General features: G+C 36.9%; 2 protein-coding genes across 2 annotated transcripts; one reads left to right on the forward strand and one right to left on the reverse strand.

Annotated features, from left to right (window-relative positions):
* Nucleotides 1–3,411: 3,411 nt before the first annotated feature.
* Nucleotides 3,412–10,953, forward strand: LOC117632222 (protein HEAT INTOLERANT 4-like). The gene is made up of 11 exons (XM_034365658.1): nucleotides 3,412–3,969; nucleotides 4,067–4,125; nucleotides 4,630–4,754; nucleotides 4,868–4,927; nucleotides 5,818–5,876; nucleotides 6,231–6,310; nucleotides 6,834–6,872; nucleotides 7,616–7,678; nucleotides 7,789–7,836; nucleotides 7,966–8,094; nucleotides 10,439–10,953. Exons 1-11 carry the CDS (start codon nucleotides 3,636–3,638, stop codon nucleotides 10,484–10,486), a joined length of 1,044 nt encoding a protein of 347 aa, XP_034221549.1. The 5' UTR covers nucleotides 3,412–3,635; the 3' UTR covers nucleotides 10,487–10,953.
* Nucleotides 10,954–11,457: 504 nt separating this feature from the next.
* Nucleotides 11,458–16,511, reverse strand: LOC117633013 (protein CPR-5). Its single transcript, XM_034366671.1, is given in 6 exon segments — nucleotides 11,458–12,277; nucleotides 12,280–12,310; nucleotides 13,021–13,755; nucleotides 13,889–13,924; nucleotides 14,306–14,362; nucleotides 15,969–16,511. Coding segments are annotated over 6 exon segments (1,785 nt in total). The 5' UTR covers nucleotides 16,398–16,511; the 3' UTR covers nucleotides 11,458–11,780.
* Between the last annotated feature and the right edge of the window lie 955 nt (nucleotides 16,512–17,466).

Below are 17,466 nucleotides of genomic sequence, written 5' to 3' on the forward strand. Positions count from 1 at the left end.
TTCACTTGGCATTGCATGTCGCTTGGCGTGCTTGAATTTTGTCACCTTTGAAAAGGAATACGATGCTTGACGGGATAATTAGCATGGGCTTGTAAAGCCGGTGCCTTTTATAGGCCCATTTCGATTCTTATTGTGCCAGATGACATATTTCTTTGGGCATGGCATGTGGTCGTGGCTTGTGCAAGCGTGCACGATGAATTTCACGTGCTTCGAACCGGGTACCTTCTTAATAAGGTGTTGCACTGGGCTGGAAATTTATTTGGACCCAACCCTGGATTTTTTGGGCTTCAATAATAAGTATGAGCGGTACCTGATCAAGCAAGGGGAGAAACCAAGATCGTGGTTAGTAGTACCCTGTTTGGGCTTAACAACTTGAGTTGAAATTTGTGTAACCCTCAGACTGGGTCAACAGTCAATTCAGGCCTGGATCTACTTCCTGTCTTTTGGACTAATATGGCCCTATTTGGGCCCGAATCCCTCCTTTGGGTCCGAATGATGAATTTAAAAGTGCAAAAGCGAGAAATTAAATTTATCCACCGTCAGGAAATTAAAAAATATATATAAGCAATTAAATGACAAGTGCTTGATGAAACAGTTAAAACGAGTTCTGCAATCTCTTCATCTAATCTAAACTTAAATGACATGAAGAGAATAGAGGTTCTTTTTAACTAATCCATTTGATTAATCCAAACATAAATTACAAAACAAGGAAAAACTGGAGATTTCTCTATCCAGTTAGATGATTACATGAATTCAAATTGATCATTTTAGAAGAAAATCATACCATGAAGATGGCAGAGCAACAAAAGACGAACGGAGGAGTTGTCAACTGGTTATCTAGAATTTTAAGCAGGCTGGTTTGAAAAGATCTTGAGTTTTTCAAGTATTTTTGAGATGTTGCGTCTAGTTTGGAGAGAGAGTCCTCTCCTTATGTGGCGGAAGCTCTTTATTTATAGGCAATGAGAGAGCTTGCAATGATGGTGTCTGAGAAAGAATATTTGGCTTGCTGCCCAAAGTCAGCTGTTGGTTTGCTGATCTGAACTGGTTCATATGAGGAATAATGGAACGTTTCTGACAAGAACTGCTAGTCCTTTGTGATAATCCTTTGACTTGAACTCTTTGTACTCGAAGATCTGGCTAGCAACTTGGTCCTTTTCTGGTTCCGGTGGCTTTCGTACATCTTGTTTCCTTGTTGGGCGAGAGGAGAGTCAAGTCGTCATTAATGGTGATAACTTCTTTCAGACCCTCACGTGGGCCTATGTATAATGATTACCGATCTTTTTAACTTTAGTATGACTCAAAAATCTAGGCTTCCTGATTTTGGGCCTTGGACCAACTTATTTTATACTGATAGCCCACGAAGTAACGGGGTCCTTTGGTTTTGAGGAAAAAAGACAAAGGCTGTTGGGCCTCGGCCTTTTAAAATATTCTTTTGAAAAGTAAACCATTTTTGGTCCATTTACCAAAACTGGGTACAAACATTGCCCCTTGGTTTTAATGGGCTTGGGTCAAGTCTATTAAAACCAGACTCTCTAGCTTCTTGCGAAGTCAAATTGCACCCAAAAAAAAAAAAATTCGAAAGAAACACGCCAAACTAGTGATAGCAACTGTCCTATCACGTTTGGCGTTTAATTCAGTCTGTCAATAAACTTCCCAGCTTCTCTTTTTTGAACTTCTTCTTCCTGAGCAAACTGACACACATACTTTCTTCTTCTTCCCGGTATCGTCGTTACTCCCCCATTTCTCAAAAAAATTGGCATGGCTCCAAAGAAATCGAAAACTACCAAGATTTCCACTGATATTCCCGATTGGATTTCAGGGAAAGGTGCGGCGAAGCATGCCAACGAGTTTCAACTGGCTCTCGCATAGGAACAATCGAGCCATTCAGTAAGATTCTACTCTCCTTTTCCTCTGAGCCTGAGAGGTCCCTTCAAGACTCCATTTTTCAGTTCTCAATACCATCAGGCCAAGCCAGAGAGTTTACTAGCTTTGGACACCCAGTTGGTCCGAGCGCCATTTCCATATGGTTTGGAAGACATAGATTGAGGGTCATGGGAGTCGAATTTGGAGCGGTTGGGTTTGAACCCTACTATGCCCCTTATTGAAGATTATCTCTCCTGGGCCGGCTGGGTGGATGAGTTGTTGCCCCTGTGTTAAGGACAAATGGATGCAAAATGGGATTTATTATGTCATCCTGTTGTCCAAACACCAGATTGACCTAAACCGTTCATTGCTGGGAGCCGCACTTTGTTTCTGAGACAACACTTCCAACACTTTTTCTTACGGTACTGGCCCTATGACCCTTACTCTTCTGGATATGGCAGCCTTTTTTGGTTTCAAGCCTTGGGGTATGAGCATTGATGTTTTGGGGGACTATGAGATAAGGAATCGGAACGCTGGGGTTCCGATGAGGGCTAGTAAGACTGAGATCATGCGTCTGAGGACTTACTCTGGTTTTATGATGACATATCAAGGGATGAATGATCGTGATCAAGATCACATGATGTTCTTGCTGTTCTAGCTGAACAAATTCATTTTTCCCCATGCTAATGGAGGTGTAAAAACGGAGTATACGCATTTGGTGGAGGCTCTTCATAACGAAACAGGTTTGGCTACAGGCCCTTTTATGCTGGCTTCGCTTTACCATTGTCTTTATCAGATTACAATCAACTCACTCAATCTAGCCATATGTGGTCCTGTCTGGATGGCATAGATATGGTTGGAATGGTATTTTCTTGAGCTTGGGAACAAGGAGTTGGAGTATCTTGAAGATGATGTTCCAGCCACGGCTCGAACAACTTGCGAGGGTTAAGTTTTGCTCCTCTAATGGCGGATTTTAGAGGTTGCAGGGGTCAATTGACCACCCTTACTCCTATGTCGATCCACCCCTGCTTGAGAGCACATTAGATATTTTTTCTTCATTACAGGTTAGAAGCCATTGGAGGGAAGGAGGGGAACGGGTCTTGCGATGGCTGGGTTTTTTATTTTTTTATTCTTTTTTTAAAATTTAAAAATACACTTTGTATTTTAAAGGGGTTTACTTTTTATTTTGCTTTAAAATTACTAATTTATCCTTATTGTTGACATACAAGTTTATGAAATTTAAAAAACTTAACAGTAAAGGTAAAATTGAATATTTATTATGCATTTAAGAATTAAATTGACTAATAAAATAATTTCAAAGACTAAATTCGAATAGCGTGATAGTTTAAGGGCAAAATGGCTGAAAGTTCTTGAAAAAAAACATCTCACTTTTGATGAAAGACAAATATGATAGTTAGTTAATATATCGTTACCCAAAAAACGAATGATATTTGAAGTTTGGATCCCATGCTATCCAACTCTGGAAGCATACAAAAGACTAGGAACAAGAAAAAAAGCCACCTGAGTCTTTTGACCCCTCCTAATTAATTTCCGGTCCAACTAAATCCAAATTAACACAACAAAAAAAACACACACAAAGCCTCTCTGTCTCTCTCCTCCCAAAATTCGAATCCGCATCCACCGCCAAACCCTATTTTTCTCTCTCTCTCTCTCTCTGTATCTCTCTTTCCTCTGGTTCTGGCGAGCTGAGTCTGAGACCAAGCTGCTGTAAATACAAGAAGTACACGAGAATACATATAAGAAGCACGAAAATGAGGAGGGGAGCTAAGAGGAAGGCGAGCCAGAAGGAGGCAGAGAACCACAAAGAATCGAGCAAAGCCGCCAACAGCAGCAAATCCACAAGGACTCGGACGACGAAGAGGGTTAAGGCGTCCGAGCCCAAATCGGAGCCCCAATACTTGGAGGACCCCCGGAACCTCGAAGATCTATGGAAGGCTGCATTTCCTGTTGGGACTGAGTGGGATCAATTGGACGCCGTTTACCAATTCAAGTGGGATTTCTCCAATCTCGAACAAGCTTTTGAAGAAGGGGGGAAGCTCTATGACCTTGGCAAGAACAAAGTCTATCTCTTTGGTTGTACTGAGCGTAAGCTACCTCCTACCAGCTTCTGTTTGCTTTTTTTTTTTTTTTCCTTCTTCATTTCAATGTGTTTAATTTCTCCAATTACGTTCTCTTTTTGCAGCTCAATTGGTGTCTGTGAATGGTGAAAACAAAGTTGTTTGCATTCCTGTTGTGGTCGCTGTGAGTTCAACAACTCATCTCTTTTTCTGCTTTAGATGCCCAATTTTCTTCACTCAAATTTGTTAGTTTTTTACTTTACTGTATACAAAATAAAATAAAAAACTTATTTATGTGAAAGTTTTACTTCGTACTACTTCAGCTGTAATGAAATTGGTTTATTAATTCTTCAAACATATATTGAATTGAACTTCTTAGAATGCAGTGTTTGCTCATTTGGGTATATGTCTTTCTTTGTTTTACATTGTTGTTTCTTATAGTTCTACTTCCCATGTTCGTAGCAAATGATTTTATTTGGTAATGGAAACAGTAATTCATCTGCAATCATCTTGTAATTTTTGTTTCTTAGACTGAGTTTGCATCCTGCATTTTTCTTTTTTCCTTTGTAACATGTTTCTTGTATTTTTTTTAGTAAATGATTTATATTTTGGTAATTGCAAACCTGACTGCGCATTATTATGCATATTATTCATCTCTTGTCTTGCTAAGCTTCTTTTGCTTTTATAGGTTGTATCACCTTTCCCCCCTTCGGATAAGATTGGGATTAATTCAGTTCAGAGAGAAGCTGAAGAAATAATTCCCATGAAACAAATGAAAATGGACTGGATTCCGTATATTCCTCTGGAGAATAGGTACTATTTGGTGTTGGTGGTTTTGAACTTATTTTAAGAAACACTTCTTTTTGGAAGTTGTAAAGTTCTTTGTCAATTTCTTGATATCATTGTGAACTTTCAACTTTCTACAGAGACAGCCAAGTTGATAGACTTAAATCTCAAATATTTATTTTGGGCTGCACTCAGAGAAGGTAGAATAACACTCATTCTCATTTCCCTTTCCTCTTTTTCCTTTTATTTCTTGTATTCATATATGTTTTTAGGTTTTGTAATCAGTGTTACAGGACTGCTGTATAGTGAGTTTGGATGTATAATATTGGAATTATTAGAATTACTGTATTATTTGAGTTGGTGGTTTAACTCAATCAAAACCATGATTGTGTTTTTAACTTCCTTATAACTGATTTGAACTAATTTTTTATGTTTTTTTTTTTTTTTTTGGGACAATTAAGTAAAATATTCTTTAAAGATCCCATGTTATATTCCTGCTTGGCTGTTTAAAAGGAGTAAATCTTGGTTGTTTCTGTAGTCTATTTGTATTTTGCTTTGGTTTTGCTACTTTTCATCATAGGTTATTCATAGACATTGGTTACATCATGTTGATCTGCCACTGAATGATTCACTGTTCAGCATACGTGACAGCTGTCCATGAGAATGTTTTGCATTGAATGTGTACCATAATGTTCATTTGTACCTGAGCGGCTGATGTATTCCCATTGGCTGGCTTTGAACCCTTGGCTGAGGCTGACTAATAACACCTCAGCTGTTTCTTGTCTGAACTAAAACCCTCTGCTTTTACTTGAGACCATATGTCATACATTGAAATGCACGCTATATATAAATTATAAAGTAGCCTAGGCTTGTAGTTTAGATATTATGCCCTAGATAAAGTGGGTGATTGTAAGCCTTTATCATTGCTATTTTGCTTTTCGGACCTCTGTTTTAAAAGTAGTTTTCCATTTTTGTTCGGGTTTTGCTGTTGAGTTTTGTCTTACACTGTTTATTGAGCCAAACTTTTATTATTGTCACATTGTTTGAGGATTTAACTATTTTTTGGTTATTTATATAAATGTTATTGCAGGGCTGCTTTGAAACACATGAAGATAGATCGTCTCAAGAAATTTGAGTACTGTTTGCCTTGTAGGTTTCCAAACTATCTTTTGTTGTTAAAGTTGTTTAATTTCACGTTGACTTATAGGTGTTTTTATTATCTGAAGGATATGAGATTCTCTCTCTCTCTCTCCCCCCATATCTTCAAAAATATTTTTCTAGAATGAAGAACACGATTGTTCAAAATTATTGTGTTAGGAAGTGAAAAGGAAAATACCATCCTTAATGTTCTGAAATTTATGGATAAATTTGGGGCTTGATGATGGCTACTTTGATTTGGTTATTGACATAGGATGTTCAACTCATGTTTGTTGGTGGTCAATCATCATTGTCTGTAGTGCATGTTAAACTCTACTGGTTTTGACATGCTGTCATCTTTGACAGATTTCTATCAGCCTTTTAAGGAAGATGAGCTTGAGCAAAGCACTGAGGTCCCAATAATGTTTCCAGGAGAGCCAAAGCCGGTAAGGTTTGTAGTTATTAGTGAAACAAACTAATGGACAACAAATTGTTTGGATATGGAATATATGACTGGGTTTACGGATTCCCTTTCTTTGATAAGCAAAGTGCAGAAGGGGGGAAACCTAATATACAATAATAATTCCTAAATTAAAAAAAGAAGAAAAATAAGTGGACAGGAAAAACTGTACTAGGCTGGCATGCGGCCATGAAGCGATGAATTTTTTATTTATTCTTGTCCTACATCCTTCTATGTCCTCTTTCCTTCTCGACTTTAATTTAAGTACAACGCATGGACATCCTTTTACTGAGATTATATATGTCTTAGATCTCTTTGTCCAACCCATTTTAATCCTATGCGAGGCTTATACTGGTGGCCATAAGTTTCTGGAAATTGGACAAATGAAGTAAAAGATCAATCTTTTCATTACACAAACAAGTTACTAGCTGCTCATATGAAATGGAATGACTACAGTATGTACACTTCCAGATCTTTGCTGAAGCGACTTTCTTTTTTGCCCTTTGCAGGTTTACTGTGAATTTGATTGGGAGTTGGATGAATTGGAGGTACAAAATCAAACTTTTTATGTTTGTGTATGTTTTGGATTGATTCAGTTCTGAAATTGTGTCTCTTATGATGCTTCTTATCAACTGTATCTTTTGCATCTGGTTGCTTGTCATTGATACAGACATGATTATTTTAATTGGCTAGGATTATTTTTTATATAAGCCCACTATTCAAGTTTGTAGATTATTTTGAGCTTTGTAGCATATTCTTTTATAAGGAATCCATATATATCTCAGAGTGTGGCACGTCCAATCATATAGTGATGCTTCTTTAATGTATTTGTAATTGTTTTCTTTTTTTATTCAGATACATTGACAATACTATTGAATATTTCTCTGCCATTTACGAGATTCATCTTGAGTTAGAATATGGCAATTTCTTCTATAATTCAGGACTAGAACTGGAAGCTTAAGTATAGAAAGGCTAATGTTTATCTAATGATGTATTCCCTCGGTATTGTATTCTGATTTCAATGACTAATGTGCTTCAACGTGCATATTTATATTGTAATCATTTTTCCTAGTTACAAACATTTGATGAGTGAGCTTCTTTTGGTTATTTAATGATGTTTAACAGCAAATCCTGGTAACATGCTTTTGCATCTTTTTTTATTATTGTATTCCCCCATCTTTTGCCCAGTTTTGTTAAATTTGTTTCCTTGCTGATCCCCCTTTGTTAAGTATAAAGAGACAATATAAAAACATCAATGAAGCGTGTTTCTTAATTGTCTCTAAACCTGTAGGAGTTCACTGATAAATTGATAGAAGAGGAGGAATTATCTGCAGACCAGAAGGATGCATTCAAGGTAAATTGTAATAAAGATGGAAGTGACTCATAACCTTCTACTTCTATCTGCCTCCTTCCCTTATCCTTGCACTAGTTGTTTCTGAATTTCCTTCTTTTATGCTTTCTCAGGAGTTTGTCAAGGAGAAAGTACGTGAACAAAAGAAAAATAACCGGGAGGTACTCTTTTTTTCTTTAATATTTTTACCAAGATATAATTGACTATATTTGGGTGTTTGAACAATATTTATCTTAAAGTATAAAATTTGTTTAGAAGTATAATTTTTCTTCTATTTCTCTCTTTTATAGGCAAGGGAAGCCCGAAGAAAAGCCATTGAAGAAATGAGTGAGGAAGCTAAAGCAGCATTTGAAAATATGAGGTTTTACAAGTTCTACCCTGTACAGACACCAGATACTCCTGACATATCAAATGTTAAGGTAATGTTCTAAACACTGATATTTTGGATTTGTATTTGCATATGTGAAAGCAGCTTTGTTGCAACTTACAAGGTCGGATAGTTGTCATATTTAAACTGGGTGTTCAAAATATGTGCAATAGACTATGCTGGTCTACCATCTTAAATGCCTTTGCTTTTGATTTTTGTTCATTGGAAAATTTGGTTGAATCAGGTGGTCATGTTGCTTTACTTAGCAGACCCATCTGGTTTTCCAAATGTCTTGGTCATACCACTGTTAGTCCCTAGGATAAAGTTTCTGTGTGGTTATATTGGATTGGATTTGTGTCATAAATGCCAGATGATTGTTGTTTTACTTGGTGGATTCAGCTTAGAAAAAGTCTGGTGTTTGGTAATTCAATTGATCTATTGTTGTACAATCATGNAGTTTGTTCCAACTTCCAAGGTTCTGTCTAGGATTTGACCTTTAATTCAGTGAGTTCTTGCAGAAGAATAACACATTAAAAGTTTCAATACATTTTGCTAAAGAAAAGAGACCTGGTTGTTGCTTGTTGCCCAGTTTTTCTGGGAACATTTTAGTATAGCCACTGCCTCTTTTGTTCTTGTTTTCAAAATATATAAATAATAGCAAAAAGAAAGAAGAGGAGGATCTTCCTTGGGCTTTATTGATGCTTATGTCCTTTTTAATGTTCAGTATGACAACCTTATTGTCTCTTCTCCTTGAAGTGATTCATTCTTGTATTTGCCACTGTTATGCACACTTTAGGAAATACCTGCCAAATACTCTATCATCAGTCTCCCCTCGTCCAGTTCACTTAGATGTTTGTTCTTGCTGCTTTCGTTAACCACCTATGCCATTCCTCTTTTGAATTAGTCTTGTTCATGTTTATTGTCTAATTCATTAAATGCGTCTCCTCAAACTGTGAGTCTCTTCTAATCAATGAGGGCTAACCAATAATTAGTATATTTTTAAGTTTATGTTGTATTTGATGCTTAATGTAGTGCCTTGGCTTAAGCTTACAGCTTTTTGTTTCTCTTCATTTCTTAGAAGTTAGGTCTTGCAACTTGTAGGCATTTTTAGTATTGATTGTCGGTTGAGTAAATGGATGTGCATCCTCTCCGGATCATACCTCAGCTTTTAATTCCAAAGTTGATATAAAAGATTGGTTTTGCTTCTGGCTTTCTTAGAAAGAATAAAAAAATGTTGACACTTCAATGCTACTTTCTTCTTCTTTTTGTTATTTTTTTCCTTCCATTTTCTCATTTCCTTCTTTCACCTCTGCCTCTCCCTATTTCCGGGGTCAAAACCTCTGCAGCCCATGCCTTGCGTTTTCTTCTTTTAACTTTTTGTCTATTACCTCCCGCCTCCCGCCTCCCACTTTCCAGATCTGAGATCTCTGCAATGCATAAATACAGTGCCCAAACTGGCATGATTTTGGGTGTGGTGTAACCTTGTTAGTTAGTTTTTGGTATGGCGAACGAGGTGGGTTTGACTGAAATTTTGATACTTGATTGGGTAGTGGATCTAAAGCTTAAACAGAGGTGGTCTACATGATGTTTTCTGTTGGGTGGCTGTTTTTGTCGAACGTGGAAAAGGAAGATCATTGATGAAACGAAACTTCAAATCGCTCATAGATAGACAAAGCAAAGGGAAATTTAATATTTGAAAAATATGAATCCTTAAACAGCTTCCCCGAAAAGCACGAAAAAATTGTTCTGGGTTTTGGATTAAACCAGTGCCAAGTAAAAAAGCAAAGGAGAGGAAAGGTTGTACATAATTGTGATCTTGTGATCTGAATTGAACGGTAAGGATTCAAAATTTAGGTGTGATGAACAGTTCCAGAGATCCACATCCTGAGATCATGTAGGCAAAGAAAGTTGGGCTTGCTCAATGTCAACTTGATCAATATTAAGTGGATATCTTCTCAAAGTCACACAATTAGCTTCTCATGACATGCACAAAGAGACCATATCAACTTTAGACTTCTGCATATCCTGATAGGAAGTTGGTGCAGAAAAACCTTAAGCGTGGTTTTTATCTCTTTTATTGACATTTACTGTTAGTAAAATGTAAGAGTAGATATGTGATGGGTTGGTATGATTGTCTATGCATCCTCTCTTTAGCCTCTATTTTATTTGTTTTTATTCTCCATTTCTGTTTAGCATGCTTTCCATATAACTAAAGAAAGGTGTTTAAGCCCTTCTTTCCGTTTTTAAGAAAGGTTCTTGTTTCTTAAAGAAAAAGAAATGTAACGAAGAGAGCTTTTCTGAACATGCCAGGGTTCATTGCCCTTTGCACTCTTCAAATAGCAGTGGACCATGATATGCTTCAATTTTAATGTTTTCCGGGTGCTATTGCCTCGCAGGCTCCATTCATCAACAGGTATTATGGCAAAGCTCATGAGGTATTGTGATTATTACTAAGGTCAAGAAGATGGCAGATTTGAAATGTCTCGAGCCTTGTTCAGCCGTGCTGTTAACTACTCTGTGATAAAGACTTGGTACTCCGAAAAAGTATGGGAGGCAATCCCCTGGTGCCTCAATATAGAATTGCTTGAATACAGCCTAGGTGTCTCCCAGACAGATGTAAACTTGTAGCTTCAGAATTTTTAGATAAAAGAAGATGAGGTGCGCTTGTTACCACAGGAGGAATTTGTAAGATACATTGAGGCTTTTGAATTTTGTACTAGTGGAGCTGTGAAGCTGGAATTTTCCAGTGGCTTAGAATTTGTCTTCATCTCTCTCTAGTAATGTTCTTTTTCGAATTGACATTTGCTTTGTATTACCACAATGGGGATATTGTAGGAGCAAGATGAATGACAACACAGTTTCTGAATGTGTCCTTTCCTTTTTGTGAATAAAGCAGTTACCTTTTATTTTATTTATTATAGTATTGTTTTTATAATTATTTTTTAATTATCGTTTTAGGTAAAACAGTTGTATTATGTCATCATGGTGACGTGGTATAACAAAAACCAAACATAAATACCCTTGAGTTCATTAAGAAGGTTTGAAGATGTCCCAAGTTCGGCTACAATAAAAATGGTAATACTTAAAACTCAACAGGTTCTACTTTAGCTGGTGGCCTTCTTTCCGAAAATAATGAGTAGAACCTGTAATCAATTATTGAGTCATAAACAAATTATCATCTAAATTTTTGACGGTCTGCATGAAAATGACTCCTAAATAATCTGTTTACAGAACTAGTGAAAGCATAAGGCTTTAGAAACAAACATTATGACAAACTATACACAACAATTGAATGATAGATTGGACTTTTTTTTTTTTTTTTTGGTATAGCAGTATTATTCAAAATTTTGGTCATACCTATTCACAAAGCATACTTGAAACTTGTCCAATGCAAATGGAATTTAGAGGCTCTGGATCAGAATTGTGCCCAAAACATTCATCCATGTAATATATGACCCCATAAAACATCGGCAGGCAGCAAATCATATGATAATACACATCAATACTTCCCAGCCAGCACTCCCTTAATTTCACTGGACCAGAAATGATAATAGCACAAAATGTGCCTTTCCCTTGAATTACACATACATCAGATACTATTACAATGCCAGCTGAGTTGTTTGGGCCAGATACAACAGCTTGACATAATGTACAGACTAAGTTATGCTGAAAGGCAAAAGCTATCTTGTTGAGAAAAAAGGAAGCAGCTCCTCTCAGTACTCCAGAAACCAGCTTTCGTCACCAGTAACCAAGATCAGTGACCAGCAGCAGGAAATGATGTTTCCATTCACCAACACTTGCGAAAGGCACGAGGCCACAAAAGAGTGGCAGAAACAGAAATGAAGTACCATAAAACACCACCCGCCGAATCCAGTATGGAAATATTGTATTTCCTTTTGTTCCTTGAGACACGTCGATCGGTCCATGGAGGATAAAAAACAAAGCAGATGTGCATACATTACAGAAGAAATGCAGCATGCAAAGAGTCTCCCAATATATAAGCCAATGATACCCACTCCCTCCCAATGTGTCTACACAAAGCTTGCCAAAAAAACCACACACAATTCCCAGTAGCAAGATTATGAAAGTTACTGGCATTATCTGTTTTGCAGTTGCAGAGCGCTGGAGGAGCAAAAAAGCAATTGCAAGAATCACTAAGACACCAAATAGCATTCGGCTCACAACTTCAACCTTGCACCTTAGAACATGAAACCCTGAATTGAAAGATGTCATTCCCAGGCTTCCCAGCTCAGCCAAGACTTTGACTCCTGGGATAGAAAAAGAATTAGTAAAAATTTACCAGAAAACAAAAACCAATGTTACGGTATGTATGAGAGAAATATCATATATCATGCATATATTGTTTACAGTCCTGTCCAAGTGTTCATTACAAAAAGGCCCATTTATACGCAATCCCAAAATACTTAAAACCTAAACAACAGAATGCAATAACAATTAAACCCGACTAACCAAATTCTTAAATTGTAAAGATTTAACAAGTTAAATAACTAAATCTTGAATTATAGCTTTAATAGAATAGAACCAAATCAAGCGAGAATAATTCCTTGTGGACTGGTCAGTTGATTCCCTCTATAATAAAAAACAAATCCTAAAAATTGCCCTTTGAGATTTTCTTACAGTAATCAATTATTGATGTAACTCAGGTGTAGGAACAATCCAAAAAGCTGCAGCCAATAGATAGTTCTAGCTGTTTCTTGGAGAAAGATTTTTATAGGAAAATAGTCAAGAAAGAGGTTATTGCTGATTTTTCATACATACAGCTTGGTATGAGTTACTTATTTTATCGACATATCATGTCTCGGTATTTTCTCATGTTCTAAACAACTAGCAACATCTTGTTACTTGGAGTGATGGATCACATAAATAGTCATATAGGAAAGCCAAATAATAACAGCACTAACAACTAAGTGAAGCTTAAACTAAATCACATGAAGCCAGAAGAGAAAAAAGGAATTACCTTTGTTGAAGGTGTACAGGATGCAGTAGCTTCAGTAAGTCTTTTGTACGAATACACATAAGCACCATATATCAGGGATGCAATCATGACAAGCAAACCAGCAACTAGACAGTCAATGCACTTTTTAAGCAGCTCAGCATGTCTTGTATCTTCTAATTGACTCTTAAACTTTTCAGCTTTGAAGGATGCTTTTGATATGTCCATAGAAAATTTTGATCTCTGCAGTTGATTTGAATCATAGTTGAGAGATAGCTGTGTCTCTTTCAACTTTAGTCTCTGCATTGTAAGATTAAGCTCCAATGTTTTAAGGTCGTTAGCACGGGCTTGCTCTATGACAGACTTCCGAATAGTTCTAAGCATGGACTGGTTGGCTCCAGATTCAGATGTTCTTGGAGGAATATAAGTCAACTGGTTTGTTTGCCCATGCAGAGCAAGCTCCAGATTAAGAGAACTTGTTAACATACTCCGATTTAATTCATCTCTATAATTTAATTGACCCTGGGTTGCATCAGTGTGGGACATTGCTTTTGAGTGACAATCTTCTATATCAGAGCTGCTTGCACCATCTTGTTCATCACGAGTCACATGTAGAGAAGACCCTTCCATGTTTTGGTGGCTCGAGAGACATCCCCTGTTATTTGTAGATGATTCCTTGATCGATTTTAGAGTCCTCAAGGTACTCCCAAATGATTTTTCAAAGTTTTGGATAAAACAATCACATGTGTTCCCGAAAACCTGTAGCCAAATACGACGTCAAGGCAGATAAATACGACCTTAGCATCTAGGACTTGTGGAGTGTTGATATAAACAACAAGAAGGAACTTCAAACCACTTTCAATGGATGAGTCAGCAGTTAAGTCTGGCTTACATTGGCTAAAGATTCTCTGACAGCTGAAGCACATATCTGCACTCCAGTAAATAGATGTATAATTAGTTGATGCCCTATTATCCGAATATGAAGAAAATAAAATTATGAAGCAAGTAAGGAGAAAGTATAGAATTGTTCAACCCCACCATTGCAGGCAGGCTTCATTTTTACTGTGACAACTATTTCATCAAACCAAGTACAAAACAGCATGATATCACAAGCTGAAAGGTTACTGGAAGGGTGACTTTGGTCATATGAATTTGAGTTGTCATAAGTAATAAACATGAGTCAATTACATGTCCAATGAACTAATTAGTGCATTTTGGCAATGAAAGAAAGTACATCTATACAGAGAACTGATGGTGTAAGGTGAAGCTTATTGTTAATGTAGGTAGTGTAGTATGAAAAGAAGAATACCTTAGCAAGATGATCAGAAGACATCCCTCCACCTACCTCGCCATTTCTTTCCAGAATCTACATTAAAATATCATCACACCCGAATTATCGATGAATACACTTACTGAGAATTACAAAAAGTGAAACAGAAGCACGGAATGTTATCTCTTCAAGAGTTACAATTAGTCAGGGAAGAAGCACCAAGCACAGGTAATAGCCAGAGAAGACTGACCACGTGAAACTAACACCATAAAAACCCGTAAGGAATGAATCAAGAAAAGAAGTAGAGATGAAAGATGAAATGAAGGCTCAATAACATGAGTAAAATAAAATAACACCAACTGTTTCCTTCATATAATAATGAAAAGTAGACCATGTAAAACAAACACCAAGCACCTTGAACTTGACATGAGGTTTTCTATGTTTCATATGAATTCCATGTGTAACAAATCCAGCTGCCTAGCAAATGTAATCAATTTCTATAAGGAGAAGAAGAAAATTTCATATTAAAATCATTTGAAGAAACAAAAAAGAAAAGGTTTAGTTATTAAAATCAAAATCCAAAACTTGTTTTAGAGAACTTGTCCGTCAATATTTAAATAACGTCGTTGTTTATGCATCTCCAAAGGGGGCTTAGCCACTTTTGACATTCCTACACCAACCATGCTCACTATGTTTAGTAGTCATTAATTTCTCCCCACAAATTCCAAAAAGAAAAGAAAAAAAAATGATTGTTATGTATATTTAAATATTAGGTAGCTAGTCACTACACGCCACTTTCTCTCTCTTCAGATTTCGGAGCTCAAAACATTCAACATCGTTAATTACAGGAATTAAGAGGTTAACCAATCCAACATTAGATAGGGATAAAAAGAAATGCATAAACTGTGCCATCCTACTATATACAGATTAGGGGCATCCTAAGGAAGCCACAATTTCCATTTTGCTAAATGTGTATAAGGCCAACAACAATCTACATTAAAATGCAGAATCATATTACTGAATGAATGGAACAAAAAGATACCATATTCATAATCTACAGAGCCCAAATACCAAATCAAGCTTAAGTCATAAAAGAATTGGTTGATAGGGACACAGCAACAAGCCATAGCCACAAACCATTCCAAATAAGTTACACATTTTCCTTTGAGAGTGATAATTACGATATTCTGTACATATTTCATCCCCATCAATTAAAGCCTATTAATTCATTGCCCATTAATCCTTGTAAACAAGCTCACTAACTTTGTATAAAAAGACACAAACTTTATCAACACAACAATGTGAACTACAAAAGTATAGCGACCGCTAAATCCTCCAAACTTTAACTTCAAAAACTACAGACAGAATTCTTTGTATCAAGGCACAGCCCCATCTCACATTTTTCTAGCTAGACAAACCTCAAATACAACTCTGCAAGTTCAAAACGACAAAAGCAAAGAACCGGGTTGAGATTTCAGAAGTCGAATCCAAGAAACAAACTTCAAAAGGGTATTAAAACCAGATTTACAAACAACTAACGCTTAGAAATCATAACTTTTCCACACACCACAAACAAATACCAAAATTCAACTCCAAGATAAAAACTTTCTACACGCACAACGACCAATTATTGAAACCCGCAATGTCGCAAATCAAACACAGAACAAAACTAGTTAAGAACCAAAAATAGAAAAATATGAACCTGGGCAACAAAAGCTGCAATTGACATTCCCAAACGGAACGCGATCTCATCGGCATCAGGGTTTCTTGGAGGCGCAGTGAAAACCATTTTAGGGCTTCGGCGCTTGCCCGCCACGCGTGTTCCCCTGAATGATGAACCCGAAGAAGTTGAACCACAAGACGAAGATGGCGCTGCAGCTGCATCTTTTAATCCCTTTCTCTTCGTCTTCTTTATGTTCCTGCAGATGGGTTTTGCCGGTCTTTCATCAGACGGAGAGAGGTTTCGGACCGTTGGATTTGAAGGGTTGGGGTTGTCATTGACGGTGGTGGTGGTGGTAGTGGTGGCGGTGGCGGCGTTTTCATGGTCTACGGTGTTGGCTTGATCGCTGAGAACGCAAGGTTTGGCGGCGAGGAGTTGTAGAGAAGGTGGAGAAGAAGAAGGGGTGTCCATGGAACGCAAGGAAAGGTGGGAAAGGGAGTAACTTCTACATAGATTTGAAAAAAGTTTGGGTTTTGATCTTGATTTTACGGGGAATTTCAAAATCTCTGCTGATCTTTTTTTTCCTTTTTCCTTTATTTGAAAAGGCAATGCTAGCCTTACCACATTTTTATTTTTATAAGTTGTATAGGTAAAAAAGAAATTATTTCAATTTTTAGTTTAATTTTTTAGATTTCAATTTTAGTTTCACCGCCATTACTAAAACATAAAAAATTGTGAATCCCACCTTATAATTCATAATCCAATATTCTCAAAATATTATAAAGAATGTGGTGGAGTCCACTAACTATTCATTTGAAGACCTGTTATTCAAGTAGGTAAAGTGATGATGAAAGTGTTATAGAAGTAGAGGGATCCACATATTGGAAGAAATAATTGCACATCCACAAGAAGCCAAGAGACTTTGTCTATAAACGGACTTCCTCCCTTCATTGTAGGGGTGGCAATTTCAGACACGACCCGATACACGACTCGAAACCCGCACGATAAAAAAACAGGTCAATTTCGGGTCAACTCGTTCTGACCCGTTTAATAAACAGGTGGGTTTTGGATCAACCTGCTATAATACCTATCCAACCCGTTTATTAAATGGGTCGTGTCACGGGTCGTGTCAACCCGTGTACAACCCGCTAACCAGCTAAAAAATAAAGACAAATGGAGACTTCAACACACATACAAGGGGTTTCGAACCCCTACCATCCTCATTTCTCTCAAACATCTTATCCACCATGCTACAAACAACTTTGTGATTTTATGGTATGCCTTCTGATATTTATAATATTTCTTTTTCTTTTGTGTTTTCCTTTCTTTTCCGTCTCTCTTCTCCTCTTTTTTTCTTTTTTTTTTTCTTTTCCTTCTTTCTTCTTTCTCCTCTCTCTCTCTCTCTCTCTTTTTTCTCTCTTTTCCTTTCCTCTTCTCTCCTATTTTTTTTTTCTTTCTTTTCCTTCTCTTTAGTTTTCTCTCATCTCTCTTTTTTCTTTATTTCTTTCTTTCCTTCAATCTCCACTCTCTCTCTCTCTCT

The sequence above is a fragment of the Prunus dulcis genome, chromosome 6, assembly GCF_902201215.1.
Source record: "Prunus dulcis chromosome 6, ALMONDv2, whole genome shotgun sequence".
Classification (NCBI taxonomy): Eukaryota; Viridiplantae; Streptophyta; class Magnoliopsida; order Rosales; family Rosaceae; genus Prunus; species Prunus dulcis.